This window comes from Perca flavescens, chromosome 1 (assembly GCF_004354835.1).
Source record: "Perca flavescens isolate YP-PL-M2 chromosome 1, PFLA_1.0, whole genome shotgun sequence".
Lineage (NCBI taxonomy): Eukaryota > Metazoa > Chordata > Actinopteri > Perciformes > Percidae > Perca > Perca flavescens.
In genome coordinates this window covers 750,173-772,135 of record NC_041331.1, presented here as the reverse complement: position 1 = coordinate 772,135, position 21,963 = coordinate 750,173, and the positions used below count along the sequence as shown (strand labels likewise).

Below are 21,963 nucleotides of genomic sequence, written 5' to 3'. Positions count from 1 at the left end.
GGGATTTTAATGTCTGTGCGTCTTTAACACGTCTTTAGTTGACGTCTACACACTGTCCAGAAAAGACGTATAAAAAACGTTCATTCTGGTTCCTGTGAGAACGTCTTCTAGATGTCTAACAATTACGTCTTTAACACATCTTTTATTGACGTCTATACAACGTCCAGAAAAGACGTATAAAAAACTTTCATTCTGGCTCCCGAGAGGACGTCTTCTGGATGTCCATAAATCACGACATATTCTAGATTACTTTTTGCTCACTGAAAACCTTTTTTATTTCAAAATGTGAGGCCTAACTCTAGTTTTCAAGTTTGTCCTGTATGACGTTACAACCTTTTCAATGTGGCGCTTGTAGGGGTCAATCGCTATTAAGTTTGACGTATGACACTGCAGCTTTGGGTGGATTGATCACTGGTGTAAAAAGGCATTGTAATTCATAGAACGTTCATCATATTAAACTATTCTATGACACAACTGGTTCCATAATGGGTTAGCTGGAAATCCCAATGGATTTCTGCCTGGCATGCCCTTGCCTGTTATAATATAAGTTATTCAGTTTGGGAGAAAATTAAAAGAAAGGTCACATCTAAAGTCAAAATGCATTGTACCATGTCATATTTTTTCTCATTTGAACTCTCACAAAAAAAAATCCTTTGGAGTTATGCTGTGTTATTGATAATATAAACACATGAAAAGATTTTACTATACAGTGTTGGAGAAAATTAAAAGGGAAAGTCACTTCCAAAGTAAAAACTATACCACTAACAACACTGCTGACCCTGGCTCCCACACAGTGAGTTTTTAATGTAACTCCAAATAATAATATAGTTAGCCAATGAAATACTCCTTAATTTCTTTGGAAATAAAGCTATTTTATTACTATCTAGTCAGGGATATATTCACAGATAGATTTTACCTATTAATACGCATTAACATATGGATGTATTTTATTGTAGTAAAAGTGACAATGTTACGAGCAGAGCACCTCAGGCACGCTTCTTTCTGCTGAATTACCACAAAGCCAGGCATCACAGGAAATACAACCTACAGTCACACCCAAGATCAGTAGCACTGTGGTAAATAAGGCGATTTATTAAACACACAGGATTTTAAAAACCTCAAATAATTCCCGACAGCAGTATAAGGAGAGGAAGCAGTGCATTCAAGCTGAGATCAAAGCGCACGAGCAACAATGCGGTATATAGCTCATCGTTGCCTGTGATCCACGGCTCCTCAGCCAAAGCACCTGTGTGTACATTTCCCAGAAAAACAGCCTCCGGTGGTGATCATTACCTCTCCTCTGGAGTAGCTGGGTGGATCGTTAGCCAGCTTCAAGGAAACACCATGCTGTTAGCCCTTTGTATCTGGGGTCACACTGCTGTTTGCTTTTGTTCTTTTCAAAGACTAATCTGCTCTCCTCCAGATATTTATCAACTTCCAGCTGTCAGTTCGTTGTTTTTTCCCCTCTTTTGTTTGTGTTATAGCTTGTTTATGGTATGATGGTGGAGCTGTAAAATCATAACCATGTTACAATGTTACTGTACTGCTCAGACTGGGCACACGTTTGAAACGACTTGACTTGACTTTTGGTGCATTCACAAAATATTAACACAATGAGATTTTTCATTAATAATCATCAGTAATGTGGATATAATAAGTAAGTGTGTGAAGGCAAATAATAGCACAGCTAGAACAGTCTGGTAAGTTCAGGTAAGTGTAGCCTTTAAAACCAGGAAAAGACAACACATGTCATATTGCGATATTATGATATCCAAAATTTAAGATGATATTTAGCCTCATATATCGATATCTGCACAATATTGATATATTGCCCAGATTAAACTACTTTTAGGCCAGCAAAATGAGTAAAGGTCATTATGAGATTCAGTATTTATTCATCCTTATTTTTCATCATTATTCCTTTCCCTTACTTTTACTCCAACTGTGAGAGTGGAGAGGCCTTTGAAACCATATGGACCTTCATGTTGGGAAATAAAATGGCAATGCTTGATATCTCGGGGCCGTGATTCCCCAATAATTTTCCAAAACGTTTCCTAGAAAGAAATATACTCTGTTACAAATTACAGAGAAAATAGTTAGTAATAGTAAAAGTTGATTACATTTTGTCTGAGATAATACCTGAAAAGTAGTCATGTACATGGTGTATGTGATCAGTTCTGAAGAAAATAGTTTTGCTGCTTTTGTTGTGATTTAATTTTTCTCCATTCAAAAGTCCTATTACGCTTATTATAAAAGAAAAATGGTTTCCTTGCCCAATGAAGGTTCTGTAATCAAAAAACAAATTGCTGCAATTGAAGACACAATGGATTTGTTCCCTTTTAGATTTTAGATCACCATGCAAAATGTTTTGGTAGGTAGCGCATGATGGCTCCGTTCCAGTGTAAAAGAAAGAGGGGAAAAAAGCAAGCAAACAGGAACCAAAAACCATTACAACAACACACCCAAAAGGAAACAGTTCATTGCAGATTTGATCTTTTTGGTTGTTTTTTTCCGAGATCATAAACTGATGCACAACTAAAGAATTATTTTTATGTGCACTTACTTTGAGTCATAGATTTTGACTTTGATCATTAAGTCAGTATTGGCATCAGTGTTTGAGTTCCAAATGGATATTTCTTCCCCTAAACCACTCGGATGGTTTCATTTGAATAACTGTTTGAGACCCAAAGGGATCAACTTATCCAAAATGTCTTTTTTTTCTTCTTTCCTCTCCCATTAATCATATCATGAGCCCAACTAATAATCTTGTAACCTTTGGAAGGGCCTGACCCACTGGAGTATCAAACACTGATGCCAATACTAAACTAATGATCACTGTCAAAATCTATGACTCAAAGTAATTGCATAAATAAAATAATATATATATGCTGGAAAAACAACCAATAAGATCAATTCTGGGGAATTGAAATGTATATTTTTAGATTCATGTGTTTCCTTTTTGGGTGTGTTGTTCTAATGGTTTATGGTTCCTGTTTGCTTATTTTTTTTTCTCTTTCTTTTGCACTGGAACTGAGCTACCATGCTGTACCAACACTGTAACACACTGCAAAACACATCAGAGGTAAAGAAAATAATTCCAACGCTGACTGCAATCAGAGTGCACCTGTAAAGAATATCTGCTAAAGTCATTAATAGGTCAATGAGTTTTTTTTTGCAGGAATTAAAGAGAATAGGATGGACACATATGGGGTTCCATCCCATAGCTCAATGAGTATGCTGCCATATAGAAACTGTGAACAGACTCTGCTCTAACTACAGTATCAGATCCAGTGAGCTTCTGATAATAAGCTAGACCCACCTGCGGAAATCTATTCTCATTACTTCATATAGCATGGTGGACATCGCGCATACATTATTCATGCTTTCTGCAATATCTTATAGACCTCTGTCAAGGACATCTGGACAGGCATTCATCTTGACAGAATTGGCCAATCACAGCCTCCAAATTGGGCATATGCAAAATGCAGAGGTGGGATACAATGTAGAATAATGTGACTTTCAAACGGCACACTGCTGAGAGAATGAAACTCACGTAAAGAGGAGCCTGATGATACCTGCCTGCTGCTAATAAAGCCTGACACTGAGAGCCTTACCACTGCTGTGACCTTTGACCTGCTCACATTTGAATGCCGCGGTGCTGTCCTTCATTGTTTTTCTTCTGTTCTGTTGATTTGAATAAATCCAACAATGATGAAACTATGGGTGTAACGATACATTGATCTGGATCGAATTATCGATTCAATTATCAATGATCCAATATTATCGATACAAAGTGAAAATATCGATTAACGGTCTATTACCCTTCTACAGAGAAGAATGGCGTCACTGTTTAGATTTTTGGGATACATTTGGGCCTTTTTTGAAGAAATGTAAATAGTTTGTCATTTATATGAGTTATAATGTTCATTATGTTTATTTTTGCACTGGATGACTCCAAATATATAGGAGAATTGTTTTAGACAACACAAATGCTTGTGTAGCATTGCTGTGTGTGTGATATCAATAAATATGACATTATTATTTTGATTATTGGCAAAAGCGTCTGGACTTTTTTTGAAAAAATTTATATATTTTGTCAACTGTATAAGTTATAATGTTTATTTCTTCACAGTTTGACACCCAAGACATATTGGAACTGATTTAGACAGGAGATTGGCTTAGCTGTTATTGCTCTGTGTGTGATATCAATAAATATCTGTGAGATTAATTTTCTGTTTTATTTATTTATTTGTCTTTAAGGTCATACAACCTTTTTTTTACATTCAAGTGACCTCACTACAGCACAAATATTCTAATAGCCCAGGTTTTCCTGAAAGAAATTATGTACATTGATTGACTATAGACAACAGGGTTGATGTTTTACAAGCTTTTTTAGAAAATAAAACCAGACGGACAAGGAATTGTAAAAATGGCCTCAGGGTGATATTACATATTATATATACAAACCAGACCAGTGTGGACTGGTTGTTTGAGGAATGGGATTTACAAATTGTTAGAAGAAGAAGAATGCCTTTATTTATCCCGCGAGGGGAAATTCACAATTTTTAGTATAGTTGCACACACATTGAACGAAGGCCTGAATGACAAACATGCTCAGGACCTATACATGCTAAACACACTAGTAATGGAGAGACGTTGGACGTTTAGTTATATTTTTAGGGCTATTTATGTAAACAATGCTTCACCTGTTGAATGTCACTCAGCCTAATTTAGATGTACAGTAGGCTGCCATTTAAGTATGAAAAACAATACAAAGCTTTTTTTACAGTAATAATGGCATTTCAATATTGGGCTATAGCTATGACGGTTGCGTTGTAGCATTAATTGAGGACCATATGATAGTTTTCATATCTTAAACACAGGGGCACACAGATGCCCCAGATTTTGACGAAAATTCCCGGGAAATAATGGGATCTAAATTCCTCGTATTCAACCCTACAAAACATCTGTGACTTGCTGTCATGCTAAATAGTGTTATTTTTGCTGTTGTTGAAGAGGCTTATTGTCTTCAGTTGTAGACGGCTGTGTCACTGCTACAGTAACATGTATGTTGCTGAAGATATGAACTGAATGCAGCTTGGTGTGTTTATACTAATCTCTCTTCCATTATTTGCATGTTTTCTCGAGATACCAGTGTGGAAAGTGTTTGGCGTCTGTATTTTTAGGTAGATGGTAGGTTTGCTAAAGAAAATACAATTAACAACACATAACAAAACCTTTTCTTAAAGTGAAAAAGAGGTGTCTCTTAAACATCAGATTTAGACTTTTGTCAATAGCATTCTCAATTTTAATCATAGACTCGTCAAACCAACTTTACATTCACATTATACACACAACCTCCAGTGTTTTAAGATAAATCATGAAGTATGGCCCCAGATATTTCTGTGACATTAAGAGATATGGATAGCACCTTTGCATTACATCCCTAGTGGTTCGACTGGTGTTATTGTCATTGCTGATTATTTTGTTTCTTAATTGTGTGTTTCCAGGCGCCTGGAAGGCGTGGTGTTTGACTGCGGCTGTGATATCCGCTGGATCCAGCTGTGGCAGCAGAGAGGAGAGGCCGGGCTCCACACACAGCAGCTGTACTGCAAGAACGGAGCCTCCAAGATACGACTGCACAACATGTACATCCACAACTGTGGTAAGAGGAGGAAGAGAGGGAGAAGGAGAGTGTGATCTGCATATAAAAAGAGGAAAAGAGAAAGGAAGATGAAGCAGCAGAGGGGGGATGGAGGGGTTAGAACAGAGGAGAGCAAAGGAGAGGGAAAAAGGTGGAGGGTGAAAATGAGTGCTTGACGGAAGGAGACAGGAAAAGCAAGAGAAGGAAGGAAAGGGTTAAAGGTGAAATAGAGGAAAGAGAAGAGGAGCAGGGAGACGAGCGGAGGCGGGAAGGGGTGGAGGTGTGACAGAGTTCAGAGGGTGAATCTGATGTGGGGAGCTGTGTGTTGATTCTGACAGAAGCTGTAGACTCTGCAGTATTATCTCCTGGTGGTGACTCATCCCTGTGACATCTTGTGTGTGTGTGTGTGTGTGTGTGTGTGTGTGTGTGTGTGTGTGTGTGTGTGTGTGTGTGTGTGTGTGTGTGTGTGTGTGTGTGTGTATCCCATTGCTTCCTTTGTACTAATTTTGTTACATTAATGAAAAGTGATTACTTGATTTATTGTGAAAATATGTAGACACATGCAGTGACAGGTGTGTATTAACATGAACATACACTGTGTGTGTGTGTGTGTGTGTGTGTGTGTGTGTAATTGTATGTGTGTGTTTTCAGACTTACCAGAGATCAGCGTGAGCCACAGCAGTGTGTTGGTAATGGAGGGCGACAATGTGACCGTGAGCTGTAATGGATCTGGATCACCGCTGCCTGAAGTGGACTGGACTGTTAGCGGCCTGCACTCCATCAATACACACCTGGTCAGACACACACACACACACACACACAACCACATACACAGAGCTATGGATACAGTGTTATCAGTATGTTTTCTTTATATCCAAAATACCCAACTATTTATGGAACATATATTTGTTTATTTTTATTTTGGACCATTAGGGGTAACAATTAGCTAGTTGAGGTTGGGCAACGTAAAGGCAACGTGAGTAGAGAGTCAAAAACAAGATCAACACTCACGTTGGCTAGGAGCTGATCATGGGTTTGCACTTACACAAGGTACAGTAGGTGTGTTGGGAAACCTCCCATCATGCACCAGGGTAATAGACTTAGGGACATTCATTGTGATGTACAGTATGTCTGTTCCGGCATTGTCATTGGTGTTATTGTGTTGTGCATTGTACACCACAATGTTTTCCACAATCCCATTATGTATGCAGTCAGTTATTGAGTGAACCCAGTTACACTATGACTGATGATGTTTACACTATTAGTGAGGTTCTCACAAATGTGAGAGCAAAACATGTGTTGTTGCAGCATCATAACACCACTAATGACCCACCTGGTGGCTAGGACATAATATTCATACCTCTGACAACTTGCCATCCCCTGATCTTATACCAATTCAATTCAATTCCATTTTATTTATAGTATCAAATCATAACAAGAGTTACCTCAAGACACTTTACAGATAGAGTAGGTCTAGACCTCACTCTATAATTTACAAAGACCCAACGATTCCAGTAATTTCCATAAGAGCAAGCATTTAATGCAACAGTGGTGAGTAAATCTTCCTTTTAGGGAGAAACCTTGGACAGACCCAGTGGCAATTATAGTCACAATAAATACGCAGGGCGTAGCGGGGTGTAGCAGAACATAGCATGACGTAGCAGGGCGTAGCAGGAAACCGCATGACCTAGCTGGACGTTGCAGGGCGTAGTAGGGCACTGCAGGGCGTAGCAGGGCACTGCAGGGCATAGAAGGGAGTAGCAGGGTGTGGAGCAGAACCACAGTGACGCTGCAAACATGATTTAGGTGCCACCCTAATCCAGGGAAAACTGCAGGGCAAGAAAACATAAGGGCTCCGGAGAACAAGCGCCCCAGACCTAGGTTAGTAACAAGCTTTTACCCACAGATAAAAAGAGAGAGGAGAGAGGAGCTCAGTGTGCCAAAGGAAATCCGCCGGCAGTCTAAAACTATAACAGCATAACTAACAGCTGCAGAGATAGGGAAGGGGCGCGCCGTGACTGTGGCTACACACCCTCCCCTGCCGGTGGAACGCTGCAACTCCTCACTCACTAACTATAAGCTTTATCAAAGAGGAGAGTTTTAAGTTTACTCTTAAATGTGGTGACGGTGCCTGCCTCCCGAACCCAGACTGGGAGCTGGTTCCACAGGAGAGGAGCCTGGTAGCTGAAGGCTTTGGCTCCCATTCTACTTTTAGAGACTCTAGGAACCACCAGTAACTCTGCATTCTGGGAGCGCAGTGCTCTAGTTGGACAATATGGTACCATGAGCTATTCAATATATGATGGTGCTTGACCATTTAGAGCTTTGTAAGTCAGAAGAAGGATTTTAAATTCAGTCCTGGATTTTACAGGAAGTAAATGCAGAGAAGCTAATACAGGAGAAATATGATCTCTTTTCTTAGTTCTTGTCAGAACACACGCTTACCAACATGTCTTTTTGCTCATGTTATCCAAAACTAAATTTCAATTGGTTCTTTTTTTCGTGTAACTATTTTATTTTTATTGTATACTTCATCATGTATAAGTATTTAACACTTCACTGAAAAAAATATATTGTGATAATTACACCAACAGATTGTAATGGTTTCTGAATAACCTGCATATTCCCATCTAAAATCATAATTATATCATACTGTGTCTAAAAATGAGTTAATTTGTCCCTAAAAACACACAATCCAGCTAACTGTGAATTAGCATGGACCTTTGCAGGTTTGGGCTTTTGAATGTGTTGCTATGACAACAGCTCCAGATACACTTTAAGCTTGCTGTTAAAAAACAGGCTTGTGTCATGTCATCATCAATTAAGTCAAGCTTCCTCACTTATTGTCATATGAAGAACAGGGCCTCGGCTTAACCAGCTTTGTACAGCACTCTGATTAGCTGTGCAGCATTACCATGATGATCTACTGTACCTGCAAAAAAAGCTAGATTTGTGAGACAGAGTCCTGGGTTGAACCCACAGTGTGCCTGCTAACCCAGGCCCCAGGGACGCCACAGCAACAACAACAGCAGAGATAAACAGCAAGAAGAGGGGAACAGCAGTTTGTGAAAATGCAGTGTGGCTGTATTTGTCATCTGTCTTCAAAGCTTGCAGTGACTTTACAGATGAAAGTCACCTCAGCCTCAGGCTCGATGTTTTAGGGTAGACGGATACTGTAGCTCATCAGGATGAGTGAGGTTTTGGGGAACCTGGCCAACTGAAGACAAGAAGAGAAGCATAAGCATTGTATTTGGTTATCTAAAGGTGAAAAGCTGTGAATCAGTCACATTAGAGCCAAAATGTACAATATATCACGCTTTTTTGCTGTAATTCTAGCACTACATTAATACGACTAAATCACTGCAGTAATTAATTCCCACTGGTATTGTATACTCTATCTATTTTAATCAATCAATAATTAACTTTAATTTTAATTTTGTGATTAAATATTTAAACCCCTAGTAATATAACTATTTATGCTGTATATCCTTCACATACCTAAATGTCTCTCTTTTCTCTCTCTGTGTGTCTTATTTTCTTTCTCTAGTCCAATGTATACTGGCCGAACATCCACTCTATCAACCTGACTCTTTTCAACATCAGCCGAGATGACAACAACTTCCAGCTGACCTGCATTGCAGAGAACGTGGTGGGGATGACAAACTCCTCCATCCAGCTCAACGTACAATGTGAGTTGGATTTCTCCTACAGTTCAATCAAGGAAAACTCTGGCCATGCCCTGCAGAGGGGACAGGAGTGAGCTAAAGGCAACATTTTAGCTCATAGTGGACACAATAACACACATTTCAAATCGACACTTCAGGTTTTTCTTATAGATTACCTTGTGCATCTTGTTACTTACATTTGCGTGTTATTAAGAAAACATTATTCCTTTGAAATGATTAAAGCTCTGTATTGCTTTAAGATTCAAAGTTCATATGCTATGTTTTGCAAAAGTAGGTATGTTGACAGAAAATAGATGCTCATTCTCTTCTAATTTGCATTATTTAGTATCTTGGCCCAAACTGAACACATTATGTATAGTAATATCACCAGGACAACAATAGCATAAGGAAAAAAACAAAACCTGGGTTAAGAATTGAGTCTTCTGGGTGCTCAATTTTGCGGGATGTCACATTGTTGGCTAATGCACTTAATTAGAATATTTTTGGAAGTAAAAATTACTTTACAAACTTTAACACTGTTGTATTTTTTTCCAGGGTTTATTAACCCAAAGTTAAGAGATGTTGATTTTCATTTGACTAAGAGTCTACAGCCACGCAAGCAGCTCTGTGAGTCTGTACATAGGCACAGCTCTGGTTTGAGCTAAATGCTAACATGTTCACAATAACAATTCTAGTTTAGTGTATTAGCAGGCTAACATTTACTTATTAGCACTAAATACAAAGTGCAGCTGAGGCTGATGGGAATAGCATTGGCATAGCAAGTAAAACCAAAGTATTGGACAAATTTTGACCTAATGATGGTGAAATGTATTACAATTTGAGGGAAACATGAATGTCTGTACCAAATTTCATAGCAATTCATCCAATAGTTGTCAAGACACTTCTCTTAATGCCAAATATGTCAACGTCATGGTGGCGCTGGAGGAAAAGTCCAAAGTGGTGGACTGGCAGACCGATATTGCCTCCTCAGAGCTAAGCTGCTGGTGAGCCCAGAAATGCCAGGTTGTCATGTTGTATGCTGTTGATTAAATGCAGGGTCGGTACAGATTAGCCCAGTGATAAATGTAGTGTGAACATCTGTATTGACTAACAATCTCCATCAATCGTGCAATAACAAAAAATCTCATCAATTCGCTCACCACAACACCTGTAGTCATCTTTCTTGGGTATTAGATCTCATTTGCTAACTTTTCATGGATGCTCTGAATAAGACTCTAATGCTTAAAATGTGAAATGATGCGGCTCTGTGTTTGAAGGTGCTAATCAGTGAACGCTGCCAGTGTAATGATTGTAAGGAATGAAATCTCAGCCAACCACTGAGCTAGTGGTTTATCCACATTAGAGGCCATCAACTCGTCTGGGCACTGCCATGGTTTGGCAGCCAGGCTGGTACGATTTAATAATCCAGTGCACCAAAAGACCACACAATTTGAAAATACTGGTATTTACTTTGAGTAATGAAATGACAGTTGACAGCTTATTTGTTAGGCTTCTGCCAGTCAGGTGAGGCATACATCAATGTCCTACAGCTAGTGTAACTATTAGGTCATAGCCAAGACAAGCTGGCCTGGCTGGGTTTAAAGGCAGTAAATCTGGTGGTTGGGATTTTGTTAAATCACCTTATATTATCTAAAATCATAAACAACTTGTTGCATGATGCTAGATCAGGATTATGATATAAATTATGTATGGATTTAGCTATATGGATATATTATTAGTAATATTAGTAAAAAAAATGTAATTCTCCTTTCTGCAGTACGCAGATCGTAACAGGAATGGTCATCACTGCATTTTAGTTTAAGTGGACAAAGTGGCAGTCAGCAAAGACCAATAATGAGTCAAGAAAAAAAATCTCATGTAGCTGGTATGAAAACTTGGAGGCAAGAACACCAGTTTTCTTGTCTTTCTTTGTCTTTTGTGGCAGCTTTGATGGACTTATGTTGGGAACTGAAATAAATCTTGCATTACTGACTTTACAGTCTAAGAGAATAATTTACAACAGGAAAAAAAATCTCCTTTATCAAGCAGAACAACCAAATTATGCAGGTACATTTAAAATGCAATGAGGTGTTGCACAGTAACAAACCAAGTGAAATTGATGTAGCCAATTAGCAAGAATATACCCTCCAGCCCACATGAAAGCTTTGCCTTGATCTGAGTGGAAAGAGAATAGGGAAAAAAAACACAGAAATGATAAAACAATGATTTGGTAACCATCAGATTGTTCCTCTGATGTCCTGACCATGAATTACACTGTATGTCAGCTCTTATATAAGTTTACCTTGTGGATTGTCCCTGGGCAGATTTGGGACGGACTGTATTCAAAGCCAATATTTATTAAAGGTGCCTGACAATTTTGTCTTTGTAGCAAGCTGGCTGTAAAGCACAATCTATTGTGGCTGTTTGCAATGCATCACGCTACAGGACAGGGGAGATTTGTCATCAATTCAAATACTCCTTTCTGAAGCAGAGCTGCTAAGCACCATGCTAGAATGACAGATTGACTTTGCAACACCTAGTCTTCAGGGCTTCCTCCACACGGCCACTCAATGGATGTACATCTCCGGGCATTTCTTTTTCTGTTGACACTCTCTGCTGGTGCTGCAAATTAACATATTAATTTTACACCACATGCTCCGATGGTAATTACATTTCCTCCCATGTGCAGCCTATTGTCTCTGGAAATGTCATAAAATAGCTTAAACTGCTGCTCTGATTAGGGAGTAATCTGATTGACAGCGAAATTACCAGCCGTCAAGTAACATTCTCTGCATTCAAAGATGAGTTCCCAATTTTAGCGAAACTGTAATTAACCACAATTTAAAATTCTGCAGACCCATTATTCTGCTGCTGCGTGGAACAATAGCAGCTCTACAGCATTGTGGACTCACATACCATGTTTTTTCCTTTAGCCCTACTGTATAGGCATGGTGTTACTATCTCTGGTTAATAGTTCTGTTCCTACTCTACAGGTAAAGCAAGGCATTACCTCTAACAATGAGTAATTAATGAGGAAATTTTGTGACTGAATCCCTCGGGAGATTCGACATAATATCGCTGTGCTGCTTCTTACAGGTTAAAATCTTAATCACAATGTGGTTAAACCTAGAGGGAATATGTGGCGATATCTGTCCCATGATACTCGCCTGTCACCGCCAGCTATGTCGTCCTATCTGGCTGGAACATGGCATTTGGTATATGCCACCAGTGTTACCACTAGATAACATTGCATTCAGTGTTCTCACAGATCAAAGGAATGTAGTTATCAAAGCTTGTCATCTATCTGAGCGCCACAAGGACACCATGTTGTTACAGAGCAGTATGGAGCGCAGTAATGACTTGTATTGTATTTACTGAGACTGAGGTGACAGCCATGCTGAAGGAAAAATGGATTGGCCCCTAACTGTCCGTCAACAAGAGAATTTCGTTTTCTCACGCTCTCTCTCTCTCTCTCTCTCTCTCTCTCTCTCTCTCTCTCTCTCTCTCTCTCTCTCTCTCTCGTTGCCTTTAGGCTGTACAGCTATATACCACCCTCACTTCATGCCAATCTTCCTCCCTCTTCTCTCTTTCGTTTCTTTTCTCTCATCTCTATCTTTTCTCTTTATTCCTGAGCTCACAATCACAGCTCTGCACACGCCCCCACACCAGCACTTACACACATACACTTGCCTTAGCCTTTAGTGCAATTCAATGAGTTTATTGTCACTATTGTCTAACAGGAACAATATCACCAAAGCAATTTATCAAATAACAGCTTACAAGCACCAATACATACTTTTTTCCATCATTTTAATGGGTGATTATTTTGGTTCGAAAACATCCGTTGGTACACAATCAACAACAATGAATGACATTTATGAATTTAATCAATCAGTCTATTACTGTCTATTAATGATAAAGCCCAAGTGCAGTGTGTACAATTAGTTTGGGGTTATGCTAGAAAAGAAGTAGTTTGTACAACATTTGGTTGTTTGACCACAAAAGTGTTTGTACCTGTTCTAAGCAGTCACACTGGAATTGACAAAGCTCCCATGATGGATTACCAACTGGTCGAAAGGTGCCAAGGGGGCAACTGCCCTGCGCTCATGGACCCCCAGGAGCCACAAAAGCTCCACGTTCAATGGGCGTCAAAAGGTTATATTTAATTTAAGTAAGTGTGAATTTGATTTATTGCACTGCAAAAGTATCAGCTGAGACAGACTGCGTTATAACCATCTATTGGCCTGGTGTAGTAGACACATTTTTAGCCATGCTAGCTGCATTGCAATTTTGCTCTGTCTACACCATTGGTCTAGACTGCAATATCTTTACAACTTTTACATAGATATCCATTACACTTGTTCAGCCATTCATGGTCACCAGAGAATGAACCCTAATGACTTTGGGGATACCTTTTCTTTGGTTTTTAGGTCAAAGTTTGTGTCATCTGCCAGATGGCTTGGCACCAATTCTTTTTACAGACATTCATACCCAGAGATGAATCCTACTGACTTTGGTGATCTTCTGACTTTCCTCTAGTGCTCATTGAGGTTGACATTTGGGCTTTTGAGTGAAATACAGGTAAATATTGCGGCCATGCAAATCCCCCATTTGGGTCCTGTAATTAATAAATTACTTCATTAACCCCGGCCCTTTTTCTTAATTCAAATTATAAACGGAAAACATGTACTACTAAGTAGCACATTGCACAGTGTTGTCTGACTGAAAACAAAAATACACACATGCAACAATGATCTAGCTAATGTAAATAGCATTGCTCAGACATGATCTATTATGTCTGTGTGTGTGTGTATGTGTGGGGCGTCTGGTATGTAGAACAGACACAGAGAAAGACTGCCAGGTAATGCCATCTGCCAAATATTTCCTTTTGATGATAAAGCTGCAAGAGTAACTCATCGCAAAGACAAATCAGTGGATGAATTGTTTATGAAATGTATCTGATGGTATTAAATTGATAAATTGCCTCTCAGCTTAGCGGAATTGTGGATTTAGAGGTGTTTCTGCTGCACGTCAGAAAAGGAGGTTATGTGCTATGTGCTATATGCAGAAGAGATTTCTATCTATTTCAAGCAAAAGGTGTCCCTCTATCTTTTTGTTTTCCTTACCGTCCCAATTACTGCTGCAATATGTAACACACTGTAAAAGGCTCATTGCCACTCCCTGGCAAGAAACCTGCCTCCTAAATGTCATGCTTTCAAGAAGAGATCAAAACAACTTTGTGTTTTAGTCTGCATTGTTTAGGTCCTTCTGGGGCAGGCTTTCATCAGCCCAAGGGTTGTGGAACTTTCTCAACACATGAAGGTTTTTGTACTAGTTCAACTTATGCTTTAACACAAGGGAAATATAACATTTAGGTGATCTAGGATCTGTTCATTCTGCTCTTTCCCTCACACTATGGATGGAGTGTCAGTATGCCTAAAATGGTTATCTGTCATATAAACGACATTCCCTCTTCACTGCAGTTCCTCCAGTCATCCTGAGACTGGCTGAGCCCGAGCAGCGCCATGATACCTGCATTGAGTTCACGGTTCGGGGTTACCCCCATCCCAAGCTGCGCTGGTTCTACAAGCAAAAGGAGATTCTCCAGAACGATTACATCCGAACTGACATGGACTTCTACCAGGACTATCTGGAGGGCTGTCTGACCTTCCAGAACCCAACACACATCAACAATGGCAACTACACTCTTGAGGCCAGCAACCCTTTGGGAACAGTCACCAAGACAGTGTATGGTCACTTCCTCATGGCCCCCGACATGGATGAAAAGGGTGAGTGGATCATTTCTGCTTGGTATCTATTTCTTAATGTGCTTGTGGTTGATGAGTGATGCACTGTTGGTAGCCGGCAGCACTGATGTCCCCATAATCACAATTGAGAGTATACTCATGGGTAAAATGTTTATGTCATTTATGCAAGTGTTATTAACACATTTTTACTGCCTGAACATCACCTTTATTTTTCTTGATTTAAATAAGAATAAAACACAGGAGAAAAGGAGAAATACTGCCAAGTAACTCCCTGATTCCCACAAGAGCTAGCATTGCCCACTTTTAGGAAATGAGCATCACGATTGGAACAAGTCTTCAACTAGTTGAATTTCTCGTTTAAAGTGCCTGTTGTATTAATTGCTGGTCCCATCCCAGGTGGAAGAACTATTGGGAGCTTTTAGTTTTTATTAAAATCTCCCTTCACAGGGTGCAGGTTGTGCAGCTGATCCCTGCTGGTTGGATCGCAGCCAGGGTTCAACCACAGTTCAGTCAGGTAGATTGTTCGCTAGCAGTTCATCCTAAGTGCATAGGGAGGGGGAATAAACCCACAAAGACTGGCAAATTTCTCCTCATGGTCAATATTCCAAGGTTAATACCTTGTGTCATTGTTTATTCACGTAGTGTAACTTTCTCCGTCTTCTCTTTTGCAGACATAGTGGAACTAGGTGAGTGTTTGTATTTTCAAATTTAACCCTGTTATTTCTTTGGTTTTGGTTTTTACTACTTGTTTGTTTGCCATCCCCCCCCCCCTTAAGATAGTAACCATGGAGAAATTTGATCACTTTGTGTTGCAGTTCATAAAAAGCTGTTAGGAATTGCTGCTCGGTTTTCTGGATTCTGATAGCATTATTGATCTCCAGGAAGGCTTTGCTACATTCATACTGAATGCTATGTTCATTCATATGCCTTGCTCAAGGGCATCTCAGGTTGTAGAGAGAGAGTACAGGCAGCATTTCTCATTCACCTTCCCTGCATGGATCTCCCTGACAGTCAAGAGATTTACACCTCAGAGTTGTTTGAGGTCTCTAAAGCAGAGCAGCAGCCGCTCAGTGTGTGTTTTCCAAATTCACCAGATGCTTATTTGCCTTTCTTTTTTAGAAAAGGGGATATTTGATGCTTCAGAAGATGCTTTAGTGATGCCCTGCTCACCTCATACGTTTCCATACACTCTCTCACAGTAAGGTGAACTGTACAACCACACTCTATTTCTGCTGGTTAGTAAGCAGCTCTACTTGAGCAGCTGATACCTCACTCAATGTTTCGCTAAGCCCTGCTCCCTTAGTTACTGTTGCCACAATTGTTGATAACGGTGGCAGATTTACCATTCAAAATTCTTCATAATTTGTTTCAGCAATGCTGGATGGTAGACAAAACTCACTTCTCTTTATAGCACACAACTATCAATTCATCAGATTTTATCGTCTGTAGCTAATAAGCAAATAATATTAGCTAGCTATTCAAGCTAACAGTATCTCCATCAGATGGTTAAAAATGCAGTCTGCAGCTAACTTTTAAATCTTTCAAGCTGACTAATTTTAAAACGAGAACTATAGCCTCTTGGGGGCTACGCATGATATCTCAGGTAACGCTGGCAGAGGTGGCTGGAGTGAAATTTTCCAAGAGAAGGACAGAGAACTATATATATAGCAGCATCCAGGAGCAGCTTCCACACAGTGGGTACATTGTTGCCAACTCTTTTCTAATGAAAGAAGCTAGCATTAACTCAAAAAGTTGCCAAATTATGTCATACGGTCATTTGCATATTGGTGACGTTATCACATTTGCATAAGGCTTAGCATTTGTGTCGGCTAACTGCCTGCTGCTCAATTTGCAAGAGAAGAGGGAGCGAGACGCCGTGCTGTTGGCTGAAGAGCTGTGGACTGTGATTACTCTGAGCAGCATGCATGGAAACGAATTACAATATTATATATCTCGCTTTTCCAGTGATGGTCTGAAGTCTCTAAAAGCTTTTTAGAAATAATGTTGCTAAGAGGTTCTTAAAAGTCACTAAATCTAGTGAGAAAGAAATGCTCATCAGGTAGCTGGTAGTATTGCTCTCATTACAGCCCTATAACCACCGCTTCAACAAAACCAACAAAACCAGTCAGACTGACTGAGTATGACATGCAACAAAGGAATTAAACCAGGCATGTAGCAGTCATGTGGTACAGTATGTGCTAGGACACCCCAGGAATTAGTCATTCTCTTTAATGCGAACTGAATCAGTAACTCAGCGTGCATAACGCTTCCTCTCTAACCCCTAACTAAGCAGCCACAGTGTAAACAAGCTAGTTTCCCAGCCTGTTAGCTGCTGATGTGTGAATGTTTGTGAAGCGGTTAGTGCAGTCATATTACTGTAACGATGTTTTGGCCTGCTCTCACACTGCATCGTAAATCTCCTGTGTGTGATGTGTGGTTTGGCCTCAGGCTGTTGTGGCAGCCTCACTGTTGACGGCCTAAACTAAGTGGGCCGGTCTGATCTCTGACCTTCATCAGAGTCTTCTTCCATCTCTATATGAGGCCATTCTTTCTAATCAGTCATGGATTATAGAGCCTGCAGCATGGCCCGGGATGGAGACGGATGGACGCCAACCGTGTGGCGAGCTGCATTAGGCGGGCAACGACTTCATGTTGCCACACATGCGCGCACACTCGCACAGCTTGTGGGAGTGAGGCAAGTGAGGGAGAAGTGTTTAGATGATGAGTGTGAAACATTATAGCAGCGGTGTGTAAGGGAGTTCAGCCGTAGAAGGGAGAGTGACAGGCAGACTGATACTAATAATGCTGAGGAGAGAGGAGGGCAGAGGGAGGAGAGGAGAGAGGGATGAAGGCTGGGAAGGAGGGACAGAGAGATGGTAGTCAGGGCACACACGCACTCACACACAAACAGAGCAATGCACTTTAGTGTACTGTGTGTGTCTGAGCCAGTGGCAGCCAGTCTACCATGTGGCCATTAATTTGCCCACAATTACTCTCTGATGTCCTGGCTGGAGGCCTCAGACTGGAGTTTTCCCTGACACCAGTTCATTTTGTTCTGTCCTCTTCTCCTTACTCTTCCCACACCTCTGCTGTTTGCAAAAACTCTCATTAATAGAGGTGTGACATGTAGCATTTTAACATCAATGAATTATTTTAGGATCATTTTGAGACATTATAGCTGTGGTAGGCAAAAAGTCCATAATAATCTTACAGCATATTGTAATTCAAGTGGTTTGAGAGAGAACTAGACTTTTGCACCTCCCCTTGGCTCTGTTCTCAGGCTTTATGTAAATCTAGCCCGTTATAGGAGACTTTGGCCAATCACAGGTTATTTCAGAGAGAGAGAGCGTTCCTATTGGCTCTTCAGTTCATGCATATGCCAGTGTGAGGGGAAAAGTGGAGCTCCAAGAAGATGTGTGAACTCTACTTATATTCTGGTGGGTTTTTTTTCACATTCTGCAATGCAGCTTTGATACATATACAATACTGTAGACTGTAGAGTTGTGCTACCTGAGCTTTACCTGAGAGAGTCCAGCAGGCTCCAGTTTTGTGGGTCACATTTATTAGGACAAATATGTCAAGTTTGAGTTGGTGCGGTGCATTTTTCAGCTGATTTCATTTAATGTTATTTAACATTTGGTGCTCTTGGCCGTATGAGCTTCTTTTCTGTTGTTTTGCTTGTATCGTGTATAATTTTAAAGCAACATGTTTTAATCACTCTCTCTCTCTTTGTGTATGTAAGCACAAGCATGCATTTGTGCAAAAAGAATCACAATGTCTTTTCTGCTACTTTTCTCAACACTGGATAGCAAATTCCAGGCTTTGTTAGGAACCGTGTGACAGGTGTCAGCCTTGTCTGTACAGACTTCTAAATCAAAAGCCTTTTATCAGCCTTGACACATAAAAATGTATTGCTCATTAACATTTTCTCTCAAGCCATTATGGCCCAATACAGTGGCAATGTTCTTCCTGTTTAAGTAGGACAACTTCAATCCATGTGAGATTTAACATTATTCATTACTCAGAAAAATACGAGGGCCAAGCGCTCTTAATTGCAAGAGTTTGTTTTTAAAATGAGAGACACATGAATAAGGAAAGCACTAAATAATATTTTCAACTGGTAATGAGAACTATCACAAAACATTTCTTAAACCACTTGGCTTTGTGGAGATACTGAAAATATGCTCTGAATTATGTACACCAGAGAGCACATCAGGTCGTCTTATTCTAGCCTGTTAGGCTGTGCATTACCCCGTGTTAAGTGTTACTTACACTGCTTTAGCGTGATAATAGGTGCATAAACAGGTTCAGTGGAATAAACCAGACTTGACTACTTCTAGTGCAGCCACCGTGCATGAGAACACACTGCAATAAGAAATCATACAAGAGTTTATACCTCAGTTTCTACGTATTTACTGGAAAGTGTGGGAGTGAACCACAGATGTTAAAGGTTCATTCTCAGCCACTGATGCTTGTTTTGTGTTTTCGTGTTGCAGTTCCTTCGACGCCGTCAGATGGTGATTCAGGCCGACCAGATGAAGATACATTTGGGGTGAGTTTTCTCCTTAATGATGTTGATGAAACAGCAACTGAAGATGTTGCCCCTGGACCTAACAGAGAGCTGCTGTGTGTTTCAAATCTGCACTGCTTTTTATTAGTCAAAGGACCCTTTTAGGGGTTTGTACTGTGTGTTGACACACAGTGCTGAGGCACAAAGACAACATTTTTTCAAAGGTGTGTGTTTGGACATTAATGATGTTCATGATGGCAACACTATACTTCTGTGTGTGCTGCTGAAACTGTATGTAATATGGAGGATTCTGTACAAATGTTTGAAACCAACACTGGTGTTATTCCACTGTAGTTCAGTATATGGAAAGAGATGCTGTCACTGCCGTTGTTACTGGGCTTTTTTTAATGGCAGACATTTTGACACGTCATAGCAGGAAAAGCATAGGTGGTATAACTAACGTTGAAACAAAACAAACAAACTTTATTCCTAATTGTCACTTACACACAGTACAATGTAGTGACATTTTATTTCTGCAATTTAACCCATTCTAAGTATATAAGGAGCAGTAGACATACTGTATATATTTCAGTGTCTTGCTCAGGGACACTTTAAAATGTGGCCGGAGGAGCCTGGGATTGAACCACCAACCTTTTGGTTATGGGGTAACTCTACCTCCGAGACACAAGGCACCCCTCATGATGTTGAGGGGCAGTTACTACCGTGAGCTAGTTAGCAGGACAGGTCTTTGCGTAGCTTTAGCGGAGCGGAGAGCTGCTTCAGGGACCGTGGTGCAGCTGGTGGAGTATCAAGCATTGACTTGAATGGCTGTGATTGCTCGCGGGGGCCGCGGCGCATCCTGAACTCGGCGCAGACGCTCCCGGTGAAAAATAGGGAAAAGGCTCAGTCTTTACTGCAGTGGCCTGGGTTCAAGTCCAACCTGTGGCCCTTTGCTGAAACTTGTACCCCCTCTTTCTCCCTCTTTCCTGTCTTCAGCTATCCTATCAAATAAAAGCAAAAAAAAAAATAAAAAATCTTAAAACAAAAACAAACAAAAACATTAATTCAAGAATGTGAAGTTTAAAAATGAAAGAATATTTTATTTGCATTCATTAATATTCTGGAATCAAAAACAAAATGTTTCATTTTACTTTTAAGATCTCTGTGAGCCTGAGTTTTAAGTGTTTTAACATGTGCAATCGCTGGTAAACAGAATAATAAAGAGCAGCTGTAGTAGTAAATTCTCTGTAAGACATGGTCATTATTCAAAACAATACGTATCATATCTTGGCTGCTCTATCGCAATCATATGGTAACGTTGGAGGCAATACCCAGCCCTAATAAACATATGAAAGAGGAATTTCTTACACTTTAGCTCTTGTGTTTTTGGTGTTAGAAGGTATTTCTCTCAGTACAGCCCCAGGCTTGCTGTGCCAATAGACCTTTTTCATGGCACACATTTTGACTTGACTTGACAGGAAAAACAAGTAAAACAAATGAATTAACTATGGTTCAGTTTAAATCTTAATCTGTTCATTTATTTCCTTTTTTTTAGAGAAGAAACAACTGTTTATTGGATTTTTAAACGCTGCATTAAAGATAAGAACGTTAAATCCTGTCTGTGATTATAACAAGCAAACTGTCCTATGTCAACTGAAAAAAGCAGCAGTCTATATTTTTATTATTTACATTATTTATTCTGTACTGTAGTTTTTTCAATTGAAATATTTGGTCAGAAAAAAAATGGTTGTTATGATGATGAATAGCCAGGCTTGTACCTACTGTAGTTCTTTCTCCGAACTGCAATGGGAGTAAATCTGGCTGTAGGTAGCTTTTTTCCAGACTCCTGTAATCTATGAGAAAGCAGTATTCACAATCTAGTGGATTAAACTCTGATTTGCAGTATTTAAGGTGATCAGAAATGTGGAGAGGATTATGATGTGATCACCGTCTGACTCAGCATTTCGTTTCTCTCAGGTTTCCATCGCAGTGGGTTTGGCAGGCTTCGCTTGCGTCCTCCTCCTCGTCCTTTTTGTTCTCATCAACAAATACGGCCGGCGCTCCAAATTCGGTATGAAAGGTAAGTCTACGCAAATAGGCAGACAGGCAGATAGGCAGGCCGACAGTTAGCTTTGTTTTCTCCTTTCTGCCGGTTGCATCATTGTGCAGAATCCATTCCCCCAGCTAATCTTCTCTTCAAAACCTTTGTTCATCAGAAAATGTACACATGCAGCTACTGTAGAAGTCCTACTTTTTACTGCATGTTTTTTTAAGAACCTCTACTACACTTTAGTCACATCCCACGAGGACTCATTCGGAAAAAAAAAAAAAGAGGGTTTTCCCATTTGGAGGCACTATTAATGGTCTTAGTGCTTG

At 40.0% G+C, this 21,963-nt stretch overlaps 1 protein-coding gene across 2 annotated transcripts in view; it reads left to right on the top strand.

Moving 5' to 3' along the window:
- The window catches only part of ntrk3b (neurotrophic tyrosine kinase, receptor, type 3b), a 204,773-nt gene that overhangs the window by 88,820 nt on the left and 93,990 nt on the right, over nt 1-21,963 (top strand). For both annotated transcript variants that reach the window (XM_028586046.1, XM_028586038.1), the window contains exons 5-10: nt 5,511-5,665; nt 6,296-6,438; nt 9,192-9,333; nt 14,793-15,098; nt 19,574-19,629; nt 21,565-21,667. In XM_028586046.1, coding sequence (XP_028441847.1) covers nt 5,511-5,665; nt 6,296-6,438; nt 9,192-9,333; nt 14,793-15,098; nt 19,574-19,629; nt 21,565-21,667 — 905 coding nt within the window. The remainder of the gene's footprint in view (nt 1-5,510; nt 5,666-6,295; nt 6,439-9,191; nt 9,334-14,792; nt 15,099-19,573; nt 19,630-21,564; nt 21,668-21,963) is intronic.